The 23,093-nt window shown below is 54.5% G+C and overlaps 1 protein-coding gene across 1 annotated transcript; it reads right to left on the bottom strand.

Moving 5' to 3' along the window:
• Window positions 1-3,978: 3,978 nt before the first annotated feature.
• DRD4 (dopamine receptor D4) lies at window positions 3,979-16,237 on the bottom strand. Its single transcript, XM_063332384.1, has 4 exons — window positions 15,872-16,237; window positions 5,860-5,972; window positions 4,944-5,491; window positions 3,979-4,212 (listed from the first exon to the last, which is right to left on the bottom strand). The coding sequence occupies exons 1-4, from the start codon at window positions 16,139-16,141 to the stop codon at window positions 4,010-4,012; spliced, it is 1,134 nt and encodes a 377-aa protein (XP_063188454.1). The 5' UTR covers window positions 16,142-16,237; the 3' UTR covers window positions 3,979-4,009.
• Between the last annotated feature and the right edge of the window lie 6,856 nt (window positions 16,238-23,093).

The raw sequence follows: 23,093 nt of genomic DNA, 5'->3' as shown, positions 1-23,093 counted from the left end.
GGAGGGGCGGTCTCGCCTGTGCCGTGCCCCCGCTGTGGCCCGGAGCGGCCATCTGGCCCACATCAGAGCTGATCAAACCCAAAGTGAGAGCGTATTCATAGAGTGCTGGCTGTCATTGCCTTTTAGTGGCTGCTAATTAAAGAAGTGGTGAGCATTAGGAAGGTATTTGCTTCATTCACTGCAACAAAATCATTTAATTATTAATGTACTTAATAATTTAGGCTAATCAGGCGCCTTTATTTGCCTTTGAAGATTAATGGCCCAGGCTGGAGGAGTCTCAGTAGATGCGCACACCTCTGGTTGTTGGGTTTTTTAGCCTCGGGCATAAAAACTGTGAGGCGTTGCTGGTCCTGTCTGGTTATTCGCTCGGATTTAGTGTTGGTGGACGAGGAGGGTTATTGTTTAGCTTCCACTTCTGTGAACCGCAGTGACCCAATCCAGCATCATAAACACTGTCAAAAGGAGAAACTTCTATCCAGACTTGCGGGAAAGTAGTAATAGAGAAAAACACCATGGAAAATACTCAAGTCTTACACCAGCAGTTTCTGACAAGTCCATTCCTTCCTCCGTGAATCTTAAAGGTCTTGTCACGTTACGCTCCGTGTGCTACGAGGAGACGGAGCTGGTTTATCCTCTCACTGCTGAGATCTCCCTGCAGAAGAGCCCGCGGGGGCTTTGCCTGCAGCACCCGCTGCTGAGAGGCAGCAGAGGGGACTTGCTGTGGAGGGCGGGTGACAAGGCTCCTGCACAGGTCGGTGGCAGTCGGTGGATGTCGCTTTCCGGCTGTGTAACTGGAAAAGTTACTCCTCCTAACGCGGAGCTCCGTGGGCAGGGCAGGCAGCAGCACCACGGGAGGGACTGCCGCCCATGGAGGGCGAGGAATTGGCGTCGGCAGAGGGGAGGTGGCAGCGTGCCGGCCTCCTCTGAAGGAAACAGGTCTCTAACGGAAAGCCAAGCACGACCTGAGGCAGGATGAGAACAGAAATTACCCATCTGAAACTCCCGGGAAGGAAAGAACAGGCAACTCCCCAGACTCCCACAGCAAAACGCTCACTCTTGCTTCTCAGCGTAATACTTCAGTATTTGTCATCGCTTCTTCTCACACTGTTAAATTATGATCGCCTGTTTTCTAACGCTTAAAGACAATTAGTTAATTGCAAAGACAGCCTTAATTGAGCCTGCGGTAATACAGCTCATTTACAGGGTTTCTTGCGTCCGTCTGTTGCCCATTAGGGTTCTGACTCAACGGAAGAGCGCAGGATATCGAACACCTCGCGCTGCTGTTGGGCTGCACCACCCGTTTGTTTCCAGCGCCCTGCCCCGGCAGATGCCGAGCTCTCGGCACGGCGGCGCCGCGGCGCAGGTCTGTGCATGCACCGGATCCTCAGCTGGTCCTTCAGCCATCGCCGGGCTGGCCCGGGGACAGCGAGCAGCGAGCGTCAGCATCTGCGAGCAGAGGGGCCGCGCTCAGAGAAGGCTGATGAGGCGCAGCGTAGTGAGTCCGTGCTCGAGTCGCTCCCCAGATAACCGACAGCAGCGTTAGAATTAGTCTCGCGTTAGAATGCAGCGAAGGTTGGCTCTGAAGCGGCAGCTTTGGAGCGCTAAAGCTGCACTTCCAATGTCAAACACAGCTTTCAGCTGGAAAATATCTCCGTCACTTCCCCCCTTTGGCTCACCTTGTGCTCTCCAGAGAGAACCGTCCCCGGGCGGTGCTGCTGGGTTGAGAAGCCGAGCTCTGCGTGGAGTGAAGGACGAGCGCGGCTGCGGGAGGGGGTGAGCTGAGAGGGCAGGTACTGGCGCTTGCCGGGTCTCCTGCTTTGTCCTGGGCTGGGGGACACACAAACGCAGCGTCCTCGTGGTCCTTATTAAACAGCCTGTGGCTGAGTGTAGCTGAGCTGTGGGTACTGGCTGAATTTTGGCTTTACCGCACCTTTTAAGGGAAAAAATATTTGGAAGAGAGTGGGGCAACTTTCTGAAATGACAGAACTGTAGGTGTGACTCCGCTGTAATGAAGGCTCTCGGGGAGCTGCCCATCGGAGCCCAGGCAGCTGCGCCCCAACACAGGGGCAAACTACAGAACGCCAACATTTACAGTGTAATCCCTGGGAATTGGGAATGCTTATTTGTTGATGACAAATTGATCGAGCAATTGTTCTTCTCAGTCAAAGAAAAGCTTCAGCCCTCCCTGCAGTACTTCCTTCCCTTTGTTTCTAAGCGAACAAATTACCGCTTGGAAAGCAACAACTCTATCCACGAATCATTACCGAGGAGATTGCTGGTTTCTGCAACAATAATTCTCTTCCCTTCTCGGCCTCAGAGCCCAGCGTTACCTGCGCCCTCTGGCTACCCTTGGTGTCCCGGCGCTCAGGTTTACCGAAAGGCATGACGGATTTCTTTTCCTGCAGGCTGGAAACGGTACTGTGCAGCTTGATAAGGAACGCTGGAGACCGAGCAATAACATCATCGTGCCTTCGGGTGGGTAGAGGTAAAATTCCTGCATTCCGTGCACTCTGACAGGGACCGCAGGACTCTCCTCCTCGCTAGCCCTGCGTGCCCTGTGCCCCAGCAGCCTCAGCGCGACCCGTCGCCGTTCCCAAGCAGGGAAGGCAGAACAATTAGGGCGAGAAGGCTGGTTTGTGAGCCGGTACCGAGTGGGGCGGCCGCGAGCCCCCAGCTGTGCTCGGGTCTCTCCTCAGCCCGGCGCGGCTGCTGCTGGGCAGGAGGAGCGATACGTCTCGATCCAGGGCGCTGGGAAAGGCCGCTGCTCTTCGAGCCATGGGGTCACAGAGCGGTGCTGCCCCACAGCAGCCACTTTAGATTTCTCCAGGTCTTGGCCAAATTTTGGCATTTCTTTCTCCCTGGGGGTCAGGAATACCGGACAGGGCTGTTGTGTTTGGTTGTTGGGGGGTTTTTTGTAGGATCTTAATGTCCTCTTGATAAACATGACTGAAATCAGTCTTGGGATTTAAAATTATGAAGGGGCAGGGGGAAGGAGATTGCACAGGTAGATAAACCCTCGTCTGGCACGTGAACATCTGGGAAATCAGCTTCACAGCCTTTTTTCCCCCCAGACCTCTGCCCGTGTTACCTCACAGCCCTGCCATGCCGCCCAGCAGCCAGGGTCTGGGGCGGGCCCAGGGCCAGCTGAAGGCAGCTCCTGGGGCCCTGCTCCAAGACAGCCGGGCTTGCGTGTAAAATGATGCGAAAAACCTGTAATTTACGATCCTCGTCAGCCTGTGTGTGCCAGGCTAACGCTCTGCCCAGAGCCACTTCTGCACCGGAGTGGGCTGAAGAGGGATGAAGTACCGCACATGCCCTTTCCTGCACCCCCCGGGGGGGATTCTTTCCCGGGGTGAAGGAGGCAGCTCCAGCTCCGAGAGCCGCTCGCTGTGTCCTAGCGTGCAGCGGGGCGCAATTTTTGCTCGGCACTCACGAGTTTGGTTTGTCGCCGTGGTTTAAATCCTATGGAGCTGGTGGAGCTGGGCCATTGCCAGGCCGGGCTGCGGTGAGGGAGGGCCCCTTCAGTCTCGAGCCGGAGCTGGGAGGATTCTCCCCCTGCAGAGGTGAGAGCAGGGAATTTGTCCGTGACTCTCAGGGCCAGAGCAGCTGCTTCAACGCTCTCCTGCCTCCCTGGATCGCGACGGGGATGAGGGGTGTTTCGCTTTGCTTCACTTAGAGAAGCCTAAACCAGACCAACCACCTACACCCAAAGGAAGAGCTCTTCTGAGAACCATCCCCGCTGCCTTGTGGCGTCTCTCGCCGCGTAGCTCAAGCCCCACGTGTTACAAAAGCAGCTACACCTGCAGCTTCCAATGGGGAGAGTCCCCGAGCTGCACCTACTGGCACTCACCTGCAACTCCCGACTACAAAGAGCTGGGAACCAGCATCCTGTAGCGCCATCTCCCCTCTTCCCCAACAAAGACAGCAGACCGTAGGCAGAAATAGATCTTTAATGAACTATACAAAAAAATAGCCTGGTCGTTCCTTCTCCCCGCCAGTTCCGGCAGGCTCAGCAGAAGAGGTGCAAGACTTTGCGGAAGAAGTTCCTGAACTCCGCGTTGAAAACAGTATAAATGATGGGGTTGACAGCACTGTTGACGTAACCCAGCCAAGTGACAGTGCTGGTGACTTGAGTGGGAATGGTGCAGGACTTGCAGAGAGCCCTGGTAATGTGGACCACAAAAAAAGGTGTCCAGCAGAAGAGGAAAGCACCTGCCAGAAGGACATGGAAGAGAGAAAGCGATGTGAACGTTACAAAGGGTTGAAGTTAAGAAACGCAGCCTGGGCCAAACGAGAATGGAGACAGCTCAGAGTGCCCAGGGAAAAAGCAGCAGATGATGTGCTGACACGTGGAGCTGGGCTTACGGCCGGACAAAAAAATTTAGGATGTCTTTCTCATCCTAAACGTTGATGAAAAGTCTGGTTTGTATCGTTTTGGATTCGCACGTAAGATATCGGGAGTCACAGGTTTACCTTGCAGAAAAGGTTGGATTATAAACCTGGGTCCCAAGGGTGGCGTTTGGTGGCACTACTCTGGCTCAAAGGGCTACCGAGATTTTCACTGGACAAGCCTCCTCGCACCACGAGGGGTGGGTATGGCAGGTCTAAACCCAAGCAGGCTGTTCCGCAGGAACAAGGGGAGGACGGGTGTTAAAGTGAGTTTACGCGTGACAGAGAGGGAGGAGGACCAAAGACATGGCCCTGGGGAGGTGGCACAAGAGGGAGGTGGCTTTTCTCTCGCCCTCGCCTCCTCCAGCAAGGAGAAGGCATGGTTCTCAGCGCTGCCCGAGCAGCCGTGCCTGGGCAGTGTGGTCCTGGCAGGGGTCGGCAAAGCTTGCGTTCACTTCGCCAGGTTCAACCAAGTCCTGCCAGACTGAGCCCTGCCCGCAGGACAAGGCAGCGCGTCTCCCACCCTTCCCCAGCCGTCGCCGACGGCTACTCACCGACAACGACAGGCAGCACCCGCATGGCCTTCCGCTCCCGGCCATTGATCTTGGCCCGCTTCCGACTGTGCCCTGGGTGGGGGTACTTGAGGTGTGGGTAGGAGACAGTCTGGATGCCATTGTTCATCACACAGTCCCCGGGGTGGTCAGAGCTGGCGTAAGGGTTGCACTCCTCTGCCTCCAGTGCGGTCTGCCCGCGCTCAATGAAGGTTGGGGGGTGATACAGCTTCCTGTTGGCCCCGTAGATGCTGCCCCTTAGCTTGGCTTTCCTGGCTTCTTCCCAGCGCTTGAGTCCTTGGAACATGGCGCAGTAGAGCACCAGCATGACGGGGCAAGGGATGAAGAAGGAGCAGATGGAGGAGTACACGATGTAGTTGTCATCCTCCAGCTGACACAAGCTGGGGTCCCGGTTTGGGACGTTGTTGAGGCCAAATATGACTGGGGATGCTACAGCAAAGGCGAATATCCAGGTGGTGGATATAAGGATCAACTGCCGCAGGTCGATTTGTCGCCGGTTGTAGTTCAGTGGGATTGAAACAGCGATAAACCTGCCAATACAGGCCCCAGTACGGTAACATAAGTGAGTGGTCCCAAAGCTGATTGCCGCTGTCCCTCCCCCCGTTAATTTACTGACAGAGCCAAGGCCTGGGCTACAGCCAGTCTCCCCCCTCGGAAGAGCACCCGAAGGGACAGCTCTGGCCTCGACACACAACTGTGCTTTCAGCTTGGCCGCCGTGAGGGTACTGATGGGACACGAAGCCGGTGATGGGGGAGGATGGTAGGGCAGGACACCCTCCTTAGGGGGGAGCAGGGTCTGGCCTCCCTGCATGGGACCCTGGCGAGGGCATGTCTGGACCCAGCTTGACGCCAGGACACGGCGCTCCCTCCTCGGCATGAGGAAGAGGAAGGCACTTACCGATCCACGCTGATAGCACAGAGGTTGAAGATGGAGGCCGTGCACAGCATCACATCCATGGTCATCAGGGCATCGCACAGCACCGTGCTGAGGGACCACACGCCTCCCTGGAACTGAAAAGATCCCCAGGGTCAGCAGATGCCATGTCCCACCGCCTTCAAAGTGACGCAAAACAACGCCGTGCCCGGGCGCCTCGGCCACTCGCCTTTTCCTCCAAACAAGCAGCCCGAGCCGAGCAGTCCTGCCCGTGGCACGCTGCTCCGCTTCCAGCCCAGCAGCAGCAAACGGGAATGACACAGGAGCTCACGGCTCCCTTGGGGCTACGCGGCTCCGGCCTGGCTGGAGGACTGAGCCCACAGACCATCCCCACCGCCACGCCAGTCGTGCTGGGCAGAGTAACGGCCGCAGGGCAGCCCTCTGCCTCGGTTAGCGCCGAGTGACAGCTCCAACCCCCCCAAACCACCAAACTCACCGCCCCAAAACCTCCCCAGTAACGCAGGGCTGAGCGTTCACTGCACAGCATCGCTGTGGGGCACTGCAGGGAGAGGCTCTTCAACGACAGAGGACAGAGCATGAAGCTCCTCTCCCATTTTTCACATCCAAACTGCCCAACGTCGTCCTGTTTGCAGACGAGGCGACTAGTTTCTACGCGTTACACAACTGTTTCATTCAGTCACGCTCCGCACAAGGCCACCCTCTTGAGACTGTGTTCAGGCTGCTCTCACATAGTCTCTCGTTCGCTCTCTCTACAACTGGGGGCACCCAGGGCAAAGCAGAAAAGCTGCCAGCGAGACGACGTGACCAGACGTGTGTCATTGGTCTCTATTACTCGGACATGTCGACTCTGCTATGCAAAAGATATCAGTTAAAAATCTACCGCATCCCAAATAATCCTCAGAAAAAAAACCAGCAAAGCCAGAAAATGCCCCAAGGGCTTGCGGTTTATCAACACCAGCTTGTGGAACAGGAACATCTGCTCAGCAGTGTGCTGGGAACCCGGCTGTTGGAAAATGGGAATGGACGGAAAAACTCAGGGAGCACAGAAATAAGTCAGGATTCATTAAACCCTTCTTCAGCACCTGGCACCAAGCACTTCTCCAGACCCTCCTGCATCCAAAGCTGATGCCCTGAACGTCAGCTTCCTTTCCTCACACCGGGACGACTGCCTCTAGGACAAGACCGTAAACAGAATTCTTAGAAAAATTCTAATTTTAGTGCAACAAGAGAGGGTGCCTTTTTGTTTTTCCCTGACAGTAAAAGAGGGGCTCAAATCCCCGCCCGGCTCAAGCTGAACCCTCCATCCCAGATTAGCCATCGAGAGGCAGAACGGCTCCCTCGCTCCCCGGACCAAACCCCTCTGAAGCGCTGTCGTCCCGCACCACCGAGTGCGCTCTGCCAGCGCTGACTCCAGGGTAAATTCCTGTAAAAACCACCGAGTGCCAGGCACAACAGCCCGAGTCTCTTGTATCTGTTGTAAAAGTGTCTTGGGCCTGCTGTTTCTGTCAGGACAGGCACAAAGCGCTGGCAGGGAAGAGGGAGAGGTCATCTGGCAAGAAATAAGACGAGCTCAGCGAGAAATGGTACCGGCTTTCCCGAGGAACAGGTCCCAGCTGTCCGAGGGTCTTTTTTTTTGGAGTGGAGCACGTATTTCATAGAATCATGGAATGGTTGGGGTTGGAAGGGACCTTGAAGCCCACCCAGTGCCACCCCCTGCCCTGGGCAGGGACACCTCCCACCAGCCCAGGTTGCTCCAAGCCCCGTCCAACCTGGCCTTGAACCCCTCCAGGGATGGGGCAGCCACAGCTTCCCACACGATATGCTCCGGCCTCACCCAGCACTGCTTCCCGGGGGGGAACATAGAGATGCTAAACAACAGGTTGTGGTTTTATTCATCCCAGCACACAAAACGTGGGTAACATTCTCCACGTAACGCTGGGCAGGTGCCAAAGCCTCTGCCCCTGCCAGGAGGCGGCGGCTCTGCGGGGATTAAGACCGGGCAGTAATGATGTCACGCCCGGGATTATGATTAGTGGAGCTGTAAAGCCAAAGCAGACTCTGAAGGAACTGGCAATTTTTATATAGCCGTCTCCTTGAGAAGCAGCCCGACCCTCCGGAGGGCTGGATTCAGACCGGAATGCTTCATCCAGCCTTTTCTCTAGCACAGATCCGCCACCCCCCAACTGAATTTGGGAGCTGAATCAGAAAAAACAACCCTCAAATTTTTGCCAAGCTCACTGGGATCCTGACAAATTCAGTTCAGATTATGAGAGAGAAAAATTTGATTCTGGGCTACAGTTTTCAAAACCTCTTCGTGATTTGGGGGAACTAATTGATTCTGAAAAGGACAAGAGCTCTGGGGCTGCGGCACCTTCAGAGGACGCAGCCTTTGCTGCGAGACTCAAATTGGGCGCTCGGAAAACGCTACAGACTCTTCCCTTTCCCCACCAAGCCCCAAGACGCTGACTCTGGGGCAAGTGCTGGGAGAGGACCTGCCATTACACCGTGTTTCTCACCTGCCCACCTTGGCGAAATGTGCCAAGAACCTCTCTGACGGGTGAGTGGTTTTGGATTAGAGGCAATAGCTGGCTTTGCTGGGTCGTGTGATTAAGTGGTACCTAATTCCAGGAGGTTGCAGACGATTAGCCCATCAAGGTACACCGTGTAAAGCTTTAGGGATCATAAACAGCTCAAGCCGCCTTTAAGAAGTGCTCCAGAGCAACTCCGCTTCCACCGGCTTTTTTGCGTTCTGGGCTTTTTCAGCGCGAGGCCCCTCGTTTTCCTCCGGCGCTGCGGGGTCAGTAGTGCTGCTGCCGCAGACACAGCTAGGGCGCAGCAGAAGGGATGCTCTAAGGCAAGCCGTCTCCCTTAACAAAATAAAACAAAGCTGCAAATATAACCCCACACGCCAGCCTACCTGCTACGACCTTTCTAAGGCTGCCGACACGCTCTGCACAGCTCTGGCCAGAGTACAGTCTGCGGCTTCGGGAGGTGAGGTCAGGCAAATTAACCACCGCGCTCGAAACCTCCGGGCGTCACCTCTTGGACGAAGATGGAGAACTCCACGTGCGTGGCAGGAGGGTCACGCTCTGCCCTTCGCTCAGCGCGCCGTGGCAGACAAGGAGGGTTTATGGGAAGGGGATAACGATCGCCGCTCTGGCCGCAAGCCAGACCCCCTTCAAAGCGCTGTTCCAGCTGCAGACCAGCTGCTTTAACCCACCAAGGCCGGCAGCGCCAGTAAATTCACACGCAGCCACTGTGGTCCCCTACAAGATACCAGTATCTCACTGCAAACCGCACTTAGGTTCTGGATCAACCCCTATGTGCAGAGGAGGAATAAATCCAACTGTTCCTTAAGAAGAAGGTATGGAAAAGATTTTATAGGCTGGTGGGAGACATACTTGACTTCTCAAACACCCTTGCAGGCTGCCTTCCTGGTCAGGTCATTTTTGATGTCCCTATTCCAAAGCACAGCTGATTTGTTAGAAAAAAGATCTGCCTTCTTGCAAACAAGCCTGATGCCAGAAGAGCTCTTACGCCTGAGGGCATGAGCCAGGACGGGGCCCAAGGTTTTAGTCTCACATCCTACGGTAACAGCCCTTGGCTCAGTCCTGCCGCACGCTCCTGCGTGGCACCACACGGCAGCGCCATGCCCGCCTCTCTCGCCAGCCCTGCCAAGAGGCTCACTGAGACACGAAGCGATCCTTCGGCCTTTGGCGGTGGCGGCACCTGCAATAAGATACCCAGGCGGCAGCAGCCCAAAAGTGAGTTAGGAGACGCCCGGCTGAATTTCCAAACAAGCCCTCAGCGAGGTCATGGCTCAAGTTCATTGCGTGGAGAGACTGAAAGTGCTAATCCGAAGAGCCCAGGCCTGCTGACACCAATCAGAGGAGTAATAATCCCTGCAAGTGGGCAGAGTTCAGCATCGGAGTCAAAGAATCGTCCAGATGCCCACAAGACGCGGACTCTGGGCCTTTTTTCATGAGCCGTGACGACTGCTGCGTTCTCCAGAGGACACAAGGCAGCCTGCAAGGGGGCAGGGAGTGGGACACAAGACCAAGGTGGCCTCACGTCTGCTCTAACGGCCTTTCTTGAGTTAAATCATTGAGGTCAAGGTTTGTCAGAAATGTCAAGCAAGTCTGATCATCCACCTGAAATGAGGTGGATGATCAGAGGGCCCAAAATTCAAAGACACTCCCCCCCCACCCCTCCCCCCTATTATTGGGCGCTGAAAATAAAGTCCCCAGCACTGGTTTCTAATTGCTGGCCTGTATCACCTCCCCAGTATTTTGTGCAGAGACTGTGTGGCTCAGGCATCAGTCAGGCCTAGAAGAACGTCTATTTCCACTAAAGCTGTAAGATTCCAAGAAAGATTTCAAAAAAAGTCTTGAATACTGCTGCAAAAAGGATGACATGAGTTCACAGCCAGCCACACAAAATTTGGAGGAGGGTGGAGGTCTGGTCTCTCATCAGAAAAGCCCCACCGCAGGCACACACACCCACGAGATGCTGCAAAAAAAAAAAAGAGATCTTTTGATACCAGTGGTACCCTGACACCCTGAAAGTTTTACGCAGAACAGCATAATCTCCGCCAAGAAAAGAGCTCGTGCTCTGTCGCTCGGAGGATCTGCGAGGCAGAGAGCCCGCTTGGAAAGACTCCTCTTCCCCGACCTGCGGAAGGAGCCGGTTAAACACACAGATCTGCTAAAACTGCTTCCTCTTTTTCGTAATCGATTACACAGATCTTAGAGGCAAAGATGTTTATGTAACGAAGCCTTCCACGGCTCCTGCCCGCAGCTCAGGGCCCTTTCCCAGCTCGGGACTCAGCCGGGATTAGGGAGAGCTGATCGGGGAACACTTTGCAGAGGGAGGCAGGTGGGAGGGATGCGCTACGGCTGAGCACGGGAGTGGAAGCCGCTGCCCTAATTGCTGGGATGGCCTCCAGGTAACGAGGACTGTATAAACTGCTGCTGCGGCTCCTGCCATTGCCGCAGGCTTTGGGCAGAGGAAGCAGTTAACCCAAAGACAAGCCTTGGTAGCCACGCGGCCCCCTCCCTGCAGATTTCTAGTGGGCAAAGCCACTCAGAGCCTGAAGGTATCTGCAGTACCTCCACAGCACCGCGTAGCTCTGCTTTCTCACGTGTCCTCACTGCCTCACGGGAGCGATAACCCCCACTTACCGCGCTATCAATGCTCCAGGCAGACGCTGGTATCTTCTCCTGGCGCCTCTTCACACAAAAGCAGGCTTTGCACCTGGGAAATTATCATGGACCCCTGGGAGCGCCCCAGGCCACCTCCTTCCCTTTGCTTCCCATCCTCCTTGCCTTACTGGCACTAGATTGATTGCTAGGAGAGCACTCCACGCTGCAGAAGAGCAGCCTACCTTCCCCACGGGTTTTTACCTCTCCCTGTCATGCTGCTGGGAGCTGAGGTTCCAAGCAAGTTGGAAGACAAATGCCTTCTGTGTATCAGGGCAGCCTGCTGTGTGGTAATTAACAACATGTCTTTGTTCCGTGTTTGACCACGGTCAGTGGAAAGCGCTGGGCACATCTGCATCACCACACTGAGATCTGGCACAGGATTGCCTGTGTACACACTGATACCTGCGCTCCGGCTCGGACACCGCTGCGTGGCAGCTAACGAGACAAACGGCACGAATCCGCCTCCATCCAAACCAGCACTCCAAAGAGAATGAGGAATGATCAGGGTACAGAGGTTCATCTGGTTGTCTTTAGAGATGGCATGTTTCTGCGAAAGAGAAACTGGCTGTAAACACTGCCCTGCCAGGAATTCACTCCACGCCCACGGTCTCAGGAGCGGTGCAGTTTGGAAACAGATCCTTTAAGTCAGTGGAAAGCTGACGTTTCTTCCCTTCCCATCCACAGGGTGCTTCTTGGTTACAGCGGGTTGGGGAGGATCAGAACTGACAAATGACACATTTGGATTTACGGACGGCCAGCTTCATCCCATCAGTTTTGACACTCTGTCTCATTAAGGCTCCAAGCCTTAACTTGAGCCGCTAAGGTAGGTAAACTTGACGGGACAAATTAATGCGGAAGGAAACGCAGCCTGAAGAACTCCCAACAACGCACGGTGAACACGAGAGAGATTTAGGACAGGGCAGGAGTCAGAGGAAAACGTTCATCTCGCACAGAGAAGGCCGGTCTGCGGAGAGGAGAGGTCTGCAGGCCTTCCTGCACGCCTGGAGAGCCACACGGCTCCAGCGCTGGGGGAGATACGGATTTCCTACAACACCGCCCCATTTCCAAAGAAAGACCACTCGGCCGAGGACTGTCCATTTCCACCTTGGTTGAGGGAGCCCAGTGCAACAGGACCACAGCTGGCCAGGAGGAACAGGCCCCACCTCCTGCTCACCATCGAAAGCCGTCGCACCGCCGTGGCGCCTCTCCCCTGAGCTGCACGGGCGAGGACGGGACCAGGGCAGGTCTGCAGTGGACGGCCCCTCTCCCTGCCCTTCTGCCAAGCTCCACTTCCAGTCAAGACTGCAGTGACCGGGAGATGGTACAGAACAGAAACGGTTGTGCCCGCACACACCGATTTCCCCCGTGTCCAGCACCTGCTTTCAGCCATCCTCCAACCCTGCAGGTACAAATAAGGGACATCCAGACAGAACTAACACACAATTTGGGTTCCATTCCTCCAAATCCTCACCGTGGCCTAAAAGTTTAGCTGAGACAAAAAGTTACGCTGGCTCTTTCAGAAGTACAAAAGGAGAGTAAGGGTCAAAAAATGCTGCTAACGGAATAAGCTTTCTCAACAGCTAGAAATAGCCGTCAAGATCAAGGCTTCTCCCGCTGTGCTCAGGCTTCTGTGAACAGCAGCAAAGGATAATCCACGTCTCACAGGGAGGAATCCCATCCCCGCTGAAGCTCGTGGGAGACCTGTTGTTCTGTGGGGATGTCAGATGTCACCTCAAAAGTTAAGTCCCTCCAGCCGTCTTCTAAAGCCCTCACTGGGAGGGATGTTTCCAAACACCTAACACAAGAAGCCATCTCACGGGAAAAAAGCACAAGATGACCGAGCTTCTCCTGCCAGATGAAAGAAGTGGTCAGAGTTTATTGTTCTGTTCCTGCTAAATAAGAAGCAAAAAACCACCCTCTCAGCTGGTTTTCAAGTTTTCCAATAAGCCCTCAAAGTCCGCCTTTACTCCGCCAGGAGCCGTACTAAAGTTAAAAAAACCAACCAAACAAAAAATCGCTCACCAAGAATAAAGGTTGAACTGAACATCCAGGACTGTCCGTGCCACATTTTCGGTGGCTAAATGCAATGGTACAGAATGCAAGTCAAAATCAAGCTAGTTTTAAACACAGGCTAGTTTTAAACAGCAGCAATCACTATACTCTGCGCGCCCCGTCCGAGCATCTGATTCTCATCTGCAGTTTCTGCTTTTGCCTGCGAGAAAAGAAAAGAGCAAAAAAAACCCCACACGACACAAAAATTCTGTCCCCTGGCACTGACTCAATGGCTGCTCTCGCTTTTCCTTAGCACATTTCAGAACAAAACGAGCTGCGAATCCTGCACCAATTTATGGGAGATTATTAAAACTGAGCACAGGCACTAAGGGGCTGAGCCCACAGAGCAACTTCCAGGCACGAAGCACGTCGTGCTTCAGCAGAGCAGAGCCTCAGCCGCCCCGCGCCTCGAAGCCCCGCTGCCTGCCCCAGAGGCTGACGGCTGCCCCGTGCTGCCCTTCTCTCCACCCCTGCGCAGCGCCTTCCGCCCCGCTCTGCGCCTGACCGCAGCGGGAGGGGGGCAGACTTTGGTCCCTGTGCTCTTTTTACAGGGTCTCTTACGCCTCTGGAAGCCTGCCTTCCTGCAGCAGCTGCAGAAATCAGAGGGAAAGACAATTCCGCCACACGACACCTCCATTCCCTGTTGTTTAATATCCCGGGCGCAGAGGCGTGGATACACCACAAACCCGATGTTTATGAACAGCTACGGGAGTGCACACACGGAGCATCGTCACAGCTAAGGCACAGGCTGGACAGCCCCGGTTTTCAAAGCTCACACAGGGCTGAACACCTTGTCTGAGCGTCCAGAATTTGTGAGGTGTCTGTGGTGGCCCAGGAAAGCCCCACAATGCTCATGCCCAACTGGAAGCATTTTCAGAGGTTCCCCAGAGTACGTTAATCCGCATTTCACACACACCAGCAAAACTCCAGCCTGCAGGCTAGAGGAACCACATGGCGGGGGGGTGTCTGCCCACAGAATCAGGAACTGAAGGCATGGAGATTCAACAGAAAGAGAAGGAAAAAAAAAGGGAATTCCAATTAGCAAGAAGTAGCTGTGAAGAATCATGAAGACAGAGGCTTTCTAACCACCAAAACCGAGTTAACAAGGGAAAAGCAAAACCACTAAACCCAAACAGCACGGGGGGGCTCCTGTCAGTGCAGTGGAAATACAGCGGGGAATCTGATGTCTAATGTTCCTGTTCTTCACTGGTTCTTCTTATGGGTCCCCAGTTGAACCTGTCCCTCCAGAATACCTCTGTCTCCAGAGAGGTCACAACGTCCTGCAAAATCCCAGGAGCAGGTAGAGAGGCTAAAAGCGCCCTAAGCTGTAATCCGCAGCCTGCCGTGCTTAAGGAAGTACGGGCCCATCCCAGTCAGGTGCTGGGCGGCAGCCCTGGCGCCGGAGAGGAGGGGAGATGCTAAAGCCTGACCACTGCTGGTGTGCTCTTGTGTGAGCTCCTGTGCGAGCCCTCAAGGATGGGACCACCATCTGGTCCCACGCACGGGGACAGCCCCTCACACTCCCCGAGGAAGCACTTTACAAACCATGTGGCTCTCAGAAAACGGAAGGTTCGTCTGACACCCTGCCATCCCCCGGTCCCCAGACCGCAGCTTGCTGGGGCTGCTCGCTCTGCACAAGGTTGTATCCTGGCTCTCTCCACACCTGGAACGAAGAGGCCCCCTCTTTCCTCCACGCCACCAGCTGCCGCAAGGGCAGGTGCAAAACAATGGCTACTTTGGCTTGTGGATGCTTTCATCCACTTGAGCCAGTGGCTGGTACCGATGGGCAGGCTGTAGCGAGCCTCCTCACCCCAGTCCAACAACCCCCACGCCACCTCCCCGCATTATCAATCCCCTGGCAGTAAGCATTTATCTCCCTGTTACAGAGAGAAACGCAAAACCACTCAACCTCAGGAGCTCCTGGTTTGCCCTCCCTCAGCTGTCACAGTCTCAGAGGTGAACAGGTTTTGGAGGTGAACAGAAAGCCTGACCCGAAGTCCCCCAAGGTGGCTCTCCAGGACCACCATCGCATGTAAGGTCAGGCCTGTGCAAGCCAGAGAACCTGCTGGGAGGAGCCCCGCAGCAAGCCCACCAAACGCACCGTGATGCAGGGTGACCAAATCCCATCTAGCTCCCTAAAAAGACAGCTTCCTCTACTCAGCTCGACATGGAAACCTGTTTCCAGGCTAAAGATCTCCCTTGTCATCAAAACCTGCAGACAGAGCACAGCACAGGAGCTCTCTACCCCTCTCCGACCATTGCCGATGGCAATGTGGGAGGTGTGCCACGCAAGGGGCTCCCCACAGCCGCTGACCCAGCCCGGGGCAGAGACCCCGGTGCATCATCTCCCCTCGGCGCGTTGGCAGCTCGGCGATCGCCCGGGCGGACGATGGGGGAACCCACGAACTTGCACTAAACCGGCTGCCGCTTCCACCACTCGTGGTCCTGCGGGGGGTTCGTGCCGCAGGCAGCGGCGGTGCCGTGGGAGACCGGGGGGGGAAGAGCCGCGGTGGTTTGCACGGGGCATCCCGGCAGCGGAGCGGGGGGACGGGGCGGGAGGGCAGGGGCTGCCCCGAGGGGCTGGGCAGCGGCGGGGGCACTCCCGAACCGGAGGGATGAACCCGGAGAGGGGCTTTAACCCCGCATACTTGGTCTCTCGCCGATCCCACCCCGCAGCGCTGGAACTTTCAGGATCGCCGGGCACAAAAGGCACAAGCCCCGGTCCCGCCGGTTGCCCCCGCGGCCCCCCCGGGCAACCTCACCTCGGAGTAGACGTAGAGGGGCAGGACGAGGAGGGCGAGCAGCAGGTCGGCGACGGCCAGGCTGACGATGAAGTAGTTGGTGGTGGTCTTCAGCGCCCGCTCCGTGCAGACGCTGAGGCACACCAGCCCGTTGCCGCCCACGATGAGGAGGATGAGGAGGATGCCCAGCACCAGGGCGGCGATGTTGTGGCTCCCCTCCGCCGGCGGCGGCGGCGGCGGCAGCAGCCCGGTGCCGTTGCAGGGCGCGGGCCCGGCGCTGCCGTTCCCCATGGCCCCGCGGCGCCGCTGCCCCGGCAGCCCGGCGCATGGGAGCCCCCCGGCCGCGGCCGCCCGGCTCAGCCCCGCCGCGAGGCTCCGGCGCCGGGGCCGGCCGGCCACAAACTTTCCGCCGAGCCGGGAGGAGGAGGAGGAGGAGGAGCCGCCGGCGGCAGCCCCCGCGGCTCCAACTGGGTCACCAAGCGGCTTATGGGGCGGGGAGGAGGGGGGGGGCACAAGCTCCCGGTGTCCCGTCCCCGCTCCGCCCCGCCGAGCCCCGGGGGAGCTGGCGCCGCGGGGGACCCGCCCGGAGAAGCCCCGTCCCGGAGGTGAGGGGCGCGTCGCGGCGGCACGTCCAGCCCTGGAGGAGCCCCTCCGCTTTGGGGGATGCTCTTCCCGGCGCCGACCCCCGCTCGTAGCCGAGCTCTCCCCGTGGCCGAGGCGGGTGCTGTCAGCCCGGGGCTTTACCGAAAAAAAAAGCCGGGGATTAACGCCTCGCCCTTCGCCGCCTACCTCAGCCCAGCCTCCACCTCCCGCGGAGGAGGCTCCTGCTCCCGGGATTAGGTTTGGGGTTGCCTCTTGAGCAGGAGGAAAAGAACAACTCCGCCCTGCCGCAGACAACGTTTCTTCTTCCATCAGCCGCCCTTCCCCAGCAGCAGTCGGCTGCGGGTCCGTACTCGGTGCTTCCCTCCCCAGAGCAGCCGTCGGTGGCTCCGAGAGTGATAAAGAAAGAAAACAACATTTCCTTCAAAGCTATAAATGACAATAAAAATAACAGACTTTGAGTGCCATGTTTTGGGGCTGGTTTGGTGATTGGGTTGTGTTTTTTTTCTTTGGTTTTATGTTTTGTTCATTTATTTGGGCTTATGATTTGGTTGACTTTTTTCATGGCACATGTCGGGCCATTGAGTGACTCTATTGTAAAAGCGGCATAGCAGGAAGACAAAAACCAAGGTCTGGGTTACTCTACAGTGAGATTTCTGTACGTTGGACGTAATGTCTTTCTTGGCATGAGCCTGACCACATGTATGTGACTCAGAAATAGCAGAGGCACTGGCCCCGCAGGCACGGTATTGCCAATGTTGTGGCAGAGCAAAGGACTCGGGTCTCGGCTGGACCCTCACAAAGAGGGGAAAACCCCACAGGTGAGCATGTGTTTAGAGTAGAAGGTTGGTTTAAATCAGCCTGACCTGAAGGTATTTTCCCCAGGCGACTGAGGGAACATGAACAGGGATTAGAGCAATCAGTGCCATTAGCTTTGATCTCCAAGAGCAGTTAAAGTACTGTAAAGTCTCCAGAAGTCCAGAAAATGTCAAACACTGCCTACTTTTAAGTAGAGAGAGACAAAAAATCAGGCCACTAAAGAGCAACCTGAGTTGCTCCAATCCCTAGAAAGTAATAGAGCTTGTTTGTTTCTGCGCTAGACCTACGAGCACTTGGAGATGGGGAGGAATAGTAAATGTCATGTATCTCTTTAGCTCTAGCTGCAGTCTCACATGGCATTCTCTTAAGCACCGTAAGAGGAAAAACTAGGTGGAATTATTACAGGTTGGGTGACTAACTGTAAAATTGTGTTCCAAGATCTGTGCAGAGTCTGGTAATATTTAGTGTTTACATAATTGACCTGAGTGAGAGTCCAGAGAGTCCACTAACTAAATTTGAAGATACTACCAAGACAGGAGGAGCTGTGAGCATCTTGGAGCACAGAGTTAGGATTCAAAATGGTCTTGATAAGTTGGAGAAACTGTCTGGGCAGGATGCATTTCAAAAGGAATTTTGCATCAGTGCTGTGCTTGGGCAGGAATAAACTGCAGAAATCAGGACTGAGGAAGCAAACGGATACGCAGCAGGTGCGGGAGCAAAGGTACAGCAGGTCAGAAGCTGCACGCGGAGGGTAGGATGTCTCACTGTCGAAAATGAGGGAAAAAAAATAAGTCAATGCTCTACTGGGATAATGCTGTTTGTGGGGTACCTGGGCACCTGCAGTCTCAGGCAGCCTTCACTCTCTCAGCCACACTCAGGGTCACTTTTCATAATATTTGTCATAATTATGTCAACTAAAATAAGAGACTTACTTCAATTATGATTCCTAGAGGTAGGGCTTAGGGTAGTGTTTCTCATGCCCTGGGACAAACGCTTCCCCACTGCGATGCCGCAAGCAGCACGGCAGACACTACATGTGCTTGGCTCTGACACCACTTACTGTGCCTTTTTTACTGGTTGATGACTGGGGTGACGGGGGTGGGGAACCACGGTGCCACTACCTGACCCCTTCGTAAGTGCCCCCTGCCCCCCTGCCACGGTGAAGGCACGTCACTGCATTCACCCCTGCTCGGATGGAAATGAGCTCGGTGCAGTCTAGCAGAGGTGGAGCCTGAGGCTTAGGAAAGACAGGGGAGCCGTGACCCCCCTGATCTCCCCATTTCTAGCCCAGGTGGCCTGGGAGATGTGGGACCTGATCCAGACTCAGTCGGCGTCTTTCCATCAAACCTCAGATCAGACGTTAAGGGCCAGCTAACCGTTCAGGTCAGCCTGGTGTTTGCGGGAGGCAGCGGGAAGAGGAGGCATAGCAGGAGAGGATCACTTACACTATACGGAGGGGGAAAACTACATTATTGGCAGCCTTTTATAAGACAAGAAGCTTCTCAGAGCTGCTTACAGGCTCCAGCTATCAGCATTTCATCTACGCTATTAAGAGACTGGTGGAAGAAATCCTCTCTCCAACCTCCCCCTCCCCTCCCCGCTCCCTCCAATTCCCTTACTCTTTTTTGAAGAAAGGACATGATTAATCCCCGGCATGTGCAGCACGGTAAAGCCACAGCCTTGTTTTCAGCCATGGGGACGTAGTCAGATCTAGGTACCATCCTTTCCCTGGGGTGGATTAGCAGCAGTTGATCCACACAGTCTGTTTTATGCAGCTGCCTCAGGCTCCACAATTTCATTCATGAGTAGGAGAAAATTACCTTGGTTTAAGCACTTGTCTGGCAATCTCGTTTGCCAAATACTGTCTCCAGAGATGTGGCTTCCAGTCTTTTCTAAAGCCAGCCAGACTGCTGTCCCTTTAGTAGCTACTGAGCTGTATTACCCCTCTCTCCCACCCCCAGCGTAGGTCTGCCATCCTCACGTCGATCCCAATACCCGTGGATTTGTCTACTCGTCTCCCTCTTCCAGCAGACCCAGCTTTGACTCGCACTTAAATCGCGATGCAAAGACAGAGCTCTGTCCTGCGTAGCACAGGAGAGGCACTTCCATCTGCTCTGAATGGGACCAAGTCTTTTTCCAAATCTGGCGCTCTCAGCCAGCAGCGCTGGAGCGGGTACTCACACGCCTTTAGCTCTGCCTGGATTTCTGCATTCCTTCAGGAACAGTTTGGGTTGGACTCGGGTGGGCACAAGCACGGCTGTGCATTCCTCAGGTTAAGGAGAGCTGGTTTGGCAACACCCTCATCTGCTGGGAAGTTCAGACAAGGAAAATTTATATTATCCAGGGCAGAAAACTGGGACAAAACTACCCCAGCAGTGGTTTTTAAGCCCGTGTGTCTTGACAGCGTGAGTTTGCTCCGTGGTTTCTATCACCTGGTCACAGGTTTTTTGGTCTGGTTGTTTGTCCTTAAAACCTAACTGCTGGCACACTTGTCACAGCCTTCACTCAGCGAGGAGCTGCTGCAGCGGAACCACTTTTACTAGAGCCCATTTACTCCAAGAAATCAACTCAAATTAGCCCTGAAGTGCATTAATGAAACTGCACCGAAACCCTGTGTGTACAGAATATCCTTAATTTATTTATGTTTAAACTATCTGAGCAGCAAAGAGAGCAGGATCGAATTGTGACTGCAGGCCTTCTGCCTTCCCACAGGGATTAATGCCATTTATCTAATCCACTTAACAGTTAATTTATATTCACTATCTTGATTTTCCCTGTGGGTTAGTGCAGAATGACTCTTAATTCTCAGTGCGGAAACCCTTATTCCAGGCTAAAAGTGCCTTAATCCTAAACTAATTTAATCCTGGAGTGGATTAAACTAATGTGAAATAAGGCTTTTGACTTCCAAAAAAGAGCAGCCGTGCAAAGCACTAATTAGGACAGCTCCTCAACTGCAAACCCACAGGCTACAGTAATCCTCGCCCGCTGCCGCTGAGCCCCACGGCTCCTCTCTGCCTGTAGTGCGTCCCTTGGCCGATCCTCGCTGGCCAGCTGGCACGGGCCGACTGGTTTGGCTTTGCCGTGCGACAGCGTCTCCAGGGCCGCAGTGAATCCTGGACAGCAAAGGCTGGCAGAAAAGCACCCTTTTTTTCTGTTGGCAGGTATAAGCATTAGACACAATCCCTTTCTTGGATAAGAGGAACCGCCCTCCTAGCAGAGGAGAAGGAAGGTCTGTAGTACATCAACATATCCACAGAAGTCATCTCGTGTCACTGCAAGAAAGAAAAGATGACAAAGGACAGAGTCATTTGTCACCCTTGTGGAAAGCAAGGAGAGTTGTATGTCAAAGTGATGGACAGTGAATGCTAAAAGAGCACCTTTGGAGAGTGTCTGATGTGGTCGGTGGTTTTGAACAACCCTTTTTTGCTTGGACGCGCAGCTTGCAGAGTGTCCTGGTTCCCCCGTCACACTGTGACAGCTTGCTGGCTCTGGGCAGGCAGGTGGAGAGGCCGTGAAAGCCACCCACAGCTGCTCTTTTTGTCAGAAAAAAATGTTTTATTCTGTCCTAAGTAGGTGCTAAGAAGGACACAACGTATGAACCGCAGCACCTTCTGCCAGTATGGACACCCCAGCCTCACATAAGAGCGTGCCTCAGTTTCCCCCTTATAAACTGGCAGACTGGTCCCCCAGCCACTCCATCAAAGAAACATCTGCCCATACACCAGGGTCTCTATATAAACCCGTATCAGCGCTTGTCAAATATGGGGAAATGAGCCTCTGGTACCCAGTGCCTCTCGGGACCCCTTCCTTTCCCTCTGTGCCGTGTATCTGCGACTGCAGCCTGTGACACGCAGAGACTTCGCTAGGGAACGCAGCGTCACTGTCACCGCCCTCCAGCCACCTACAAACTCAGCTGCCAGAGACCAGCTCATGGCAGCACCAGGAAAGCCTCCGTTTCTTATGCAAACCAACCAAACAGTGGGAGATCTGCCTTTTCGGTGTGTTTCGGAGTGTGTTTTTAGAAGCAGCTCAGGGAAACGAGCAGCGGGGTTGGTTTTCAGCAAGCCTCTGCTTGGCGAGAGTGGCTGCGGAGGAGCCAGCCAAGGGGCCGGGAGGAGTCCCCCAGAGACCCCCGCCAGGATGGGTTAAAGGAGGGTGTGATTGTGAGCCAGTTCAAAGGATGAGGAAGGTCGCAAAGGGAGACATCTGTCAGAGTCTCCCAAAAGATATGGACCTTTTATCACTGTAGTTTTTCACACTAGAGGCACTGAATTTTTAAATAGAAAAGGAGAACAAAATTACCTGCCAAAGTTTCAGCACGGATGTGCCTAAACTCAACAGTTGAATAGTACCCTGATAGCTGGGCAACAGATCACTGGGGCTATCTTCAGGTTCAGAACAAAAGGAGGAAAATAAAGAGCTTTTAAAGCCAATCCCGTTCCTTTTATTTGACATATTTAGCTGAGCAATTCTCTGTGAAAGTATCATCCGCAGCAAAGCCGTCCTGCTTTAAAATCTGCCTGTAATGCATTTCCGAGAAAAGAGACAGAGGCAGCACCCTGCCTTTCAGGGTAACCTTTGCAAGAGAGGGAAGAGGATGGCACGGCTCTCTTGGCTTTCCAGATGCTCTGAGTTCCCCTCCAATAAGCTGCAGGGATTTATGTACACACTGAATAGATCTTTTGACATTTAACATTCTGGCAAGTTATGATAAATCCATGTAAGATGTGAAAACTCATGCATTTTTAATGGTGATTAGCTGTGGGGATGAAACTACAGAGAAAATGGCTGGATTTTCCGTCTCTGTTAGCTTAGAGTCAAAACTAGATGTTTTTGTGGGTGCCTGGTTTCAGACTAAGCCACATAATTGATCTCACACGGGGGTAACCTGGTGAAATACAAGGGTTTGTGTCATAGGGCAGATCAAATTAATACGCTTCAAGAGCCCCTACTGGTTTTAAAACATCAGTGAGCTCATTAGAGCCACTTGTTATGAAAAACCTCCTGGGGAGGAGGAGAAGTGCAAGGCAACACAGGCAGGGGAAGGCACGCCTGTGAGCAGCAAGCACCTATAAGTGCACCTCCTTCCACCCTCACCTTCACAAAGCCTGTTCTTGTTCACCTGGAAGGGATGTCCTTTCAGGTCCCCAACGAAGTCCAAAGAGGGATGCTGCCGAAATGATGCTCAAGCAGCTGCGTAGCTGCCAGGAGCTGCTGTGCTCCTTGCTGGCACTGCACACCTGGAACAGCTGGGCCAAGCCTGCCTGCCAGTCAGGACACAGAGCATGTCATCCTTATAATTAAAATTAATTCCCTGAAGTGCTTTCTCCTGTTCCCCAGACACAGCAAACAGCTGGAGGCTGAGATTACGGATGCTGATGCCAATTAGAGCTGTGATAACGCCGGATGCATGGGAGCATTAGGGCACGGTTCTGCCGTGGAGAGACGGCACTTGGAGCTCCTCAGTGTCAAGGTACAAGGTGGCTTCCAGCGGGGCAGGGAGCAATGCCGGGCCAGGAGTGCACGGATGGCCAGAGCAGTCCTGGGGAGGAAGCCACCCAGTCCTGTCCCGCCATGACCCTGCAGTGGTATGTGTTGTCCCATCCATTTATCCCACTCTGTGGAGATGACCTGGTGGCAGGCAGAGTGCGCCCACATTGGCAGTCCTCAAAGGAGCTTTGGAAGAAGGCCCATAGGCTGCAAAAAACCAGCAAGCCATTGACGGAGGTGGCAGCTTGTCCTTGCAGGTCTTTAAAAATCTCTTTGTGCTTCCTTGGTGACAGAGAGACAGCCGCAATATGCACATCAGTTGGGAAAACAGAAT

The sequence above is a fragment of the Chroicocephalus ridibundus genome, chromosome 4 (genome assembly GCF_963924245.1).
Source record: "Chroicocephalus ridibundus chromosome 4, bChrRid1.1, whole genome shotgun sequence".
Taxonomy (NCBI): Eukaryota; Metazoa; Chordata; class Aves; order Charadriiformes; family Laridae; genus Chroicocephalus; species Chroicocephalus ridibundus.
The sequence above is the reverse complement of the archived record's forward strand: the minus strand, read 5'-3'. Positions and strand labels throughout refer to the sequence as shown.

What these genes read in the sequence shown, in the direction of transcription:
- DRD4 (XM_063332384.1), bottom strand. Translation starts at nt 16,141, where the DNA reads ATGGGGAACGGCAGCGCCGGGCCCGCGCCCTGCAACGGCACCGGGCTG. An exon ending in CCCTCTACGTCTACTCCGAG is followed by an intron (nt 5,973 to 15,871) that starts GTGAGGTTGCCC and finishes GGATCTTTTCAG; the next exon opens with TTCCAGGGAGGCGTGTGGTC. An exon ending in TGTGCTATCAGCGTGGATCG is followed by an intron (nt 5,492 to 5,859) that starts GTAAGTGCCTTC and finishes CTGTATTGGCAG; the next exon opens with GTTTATCGCTGTTTCAATCC.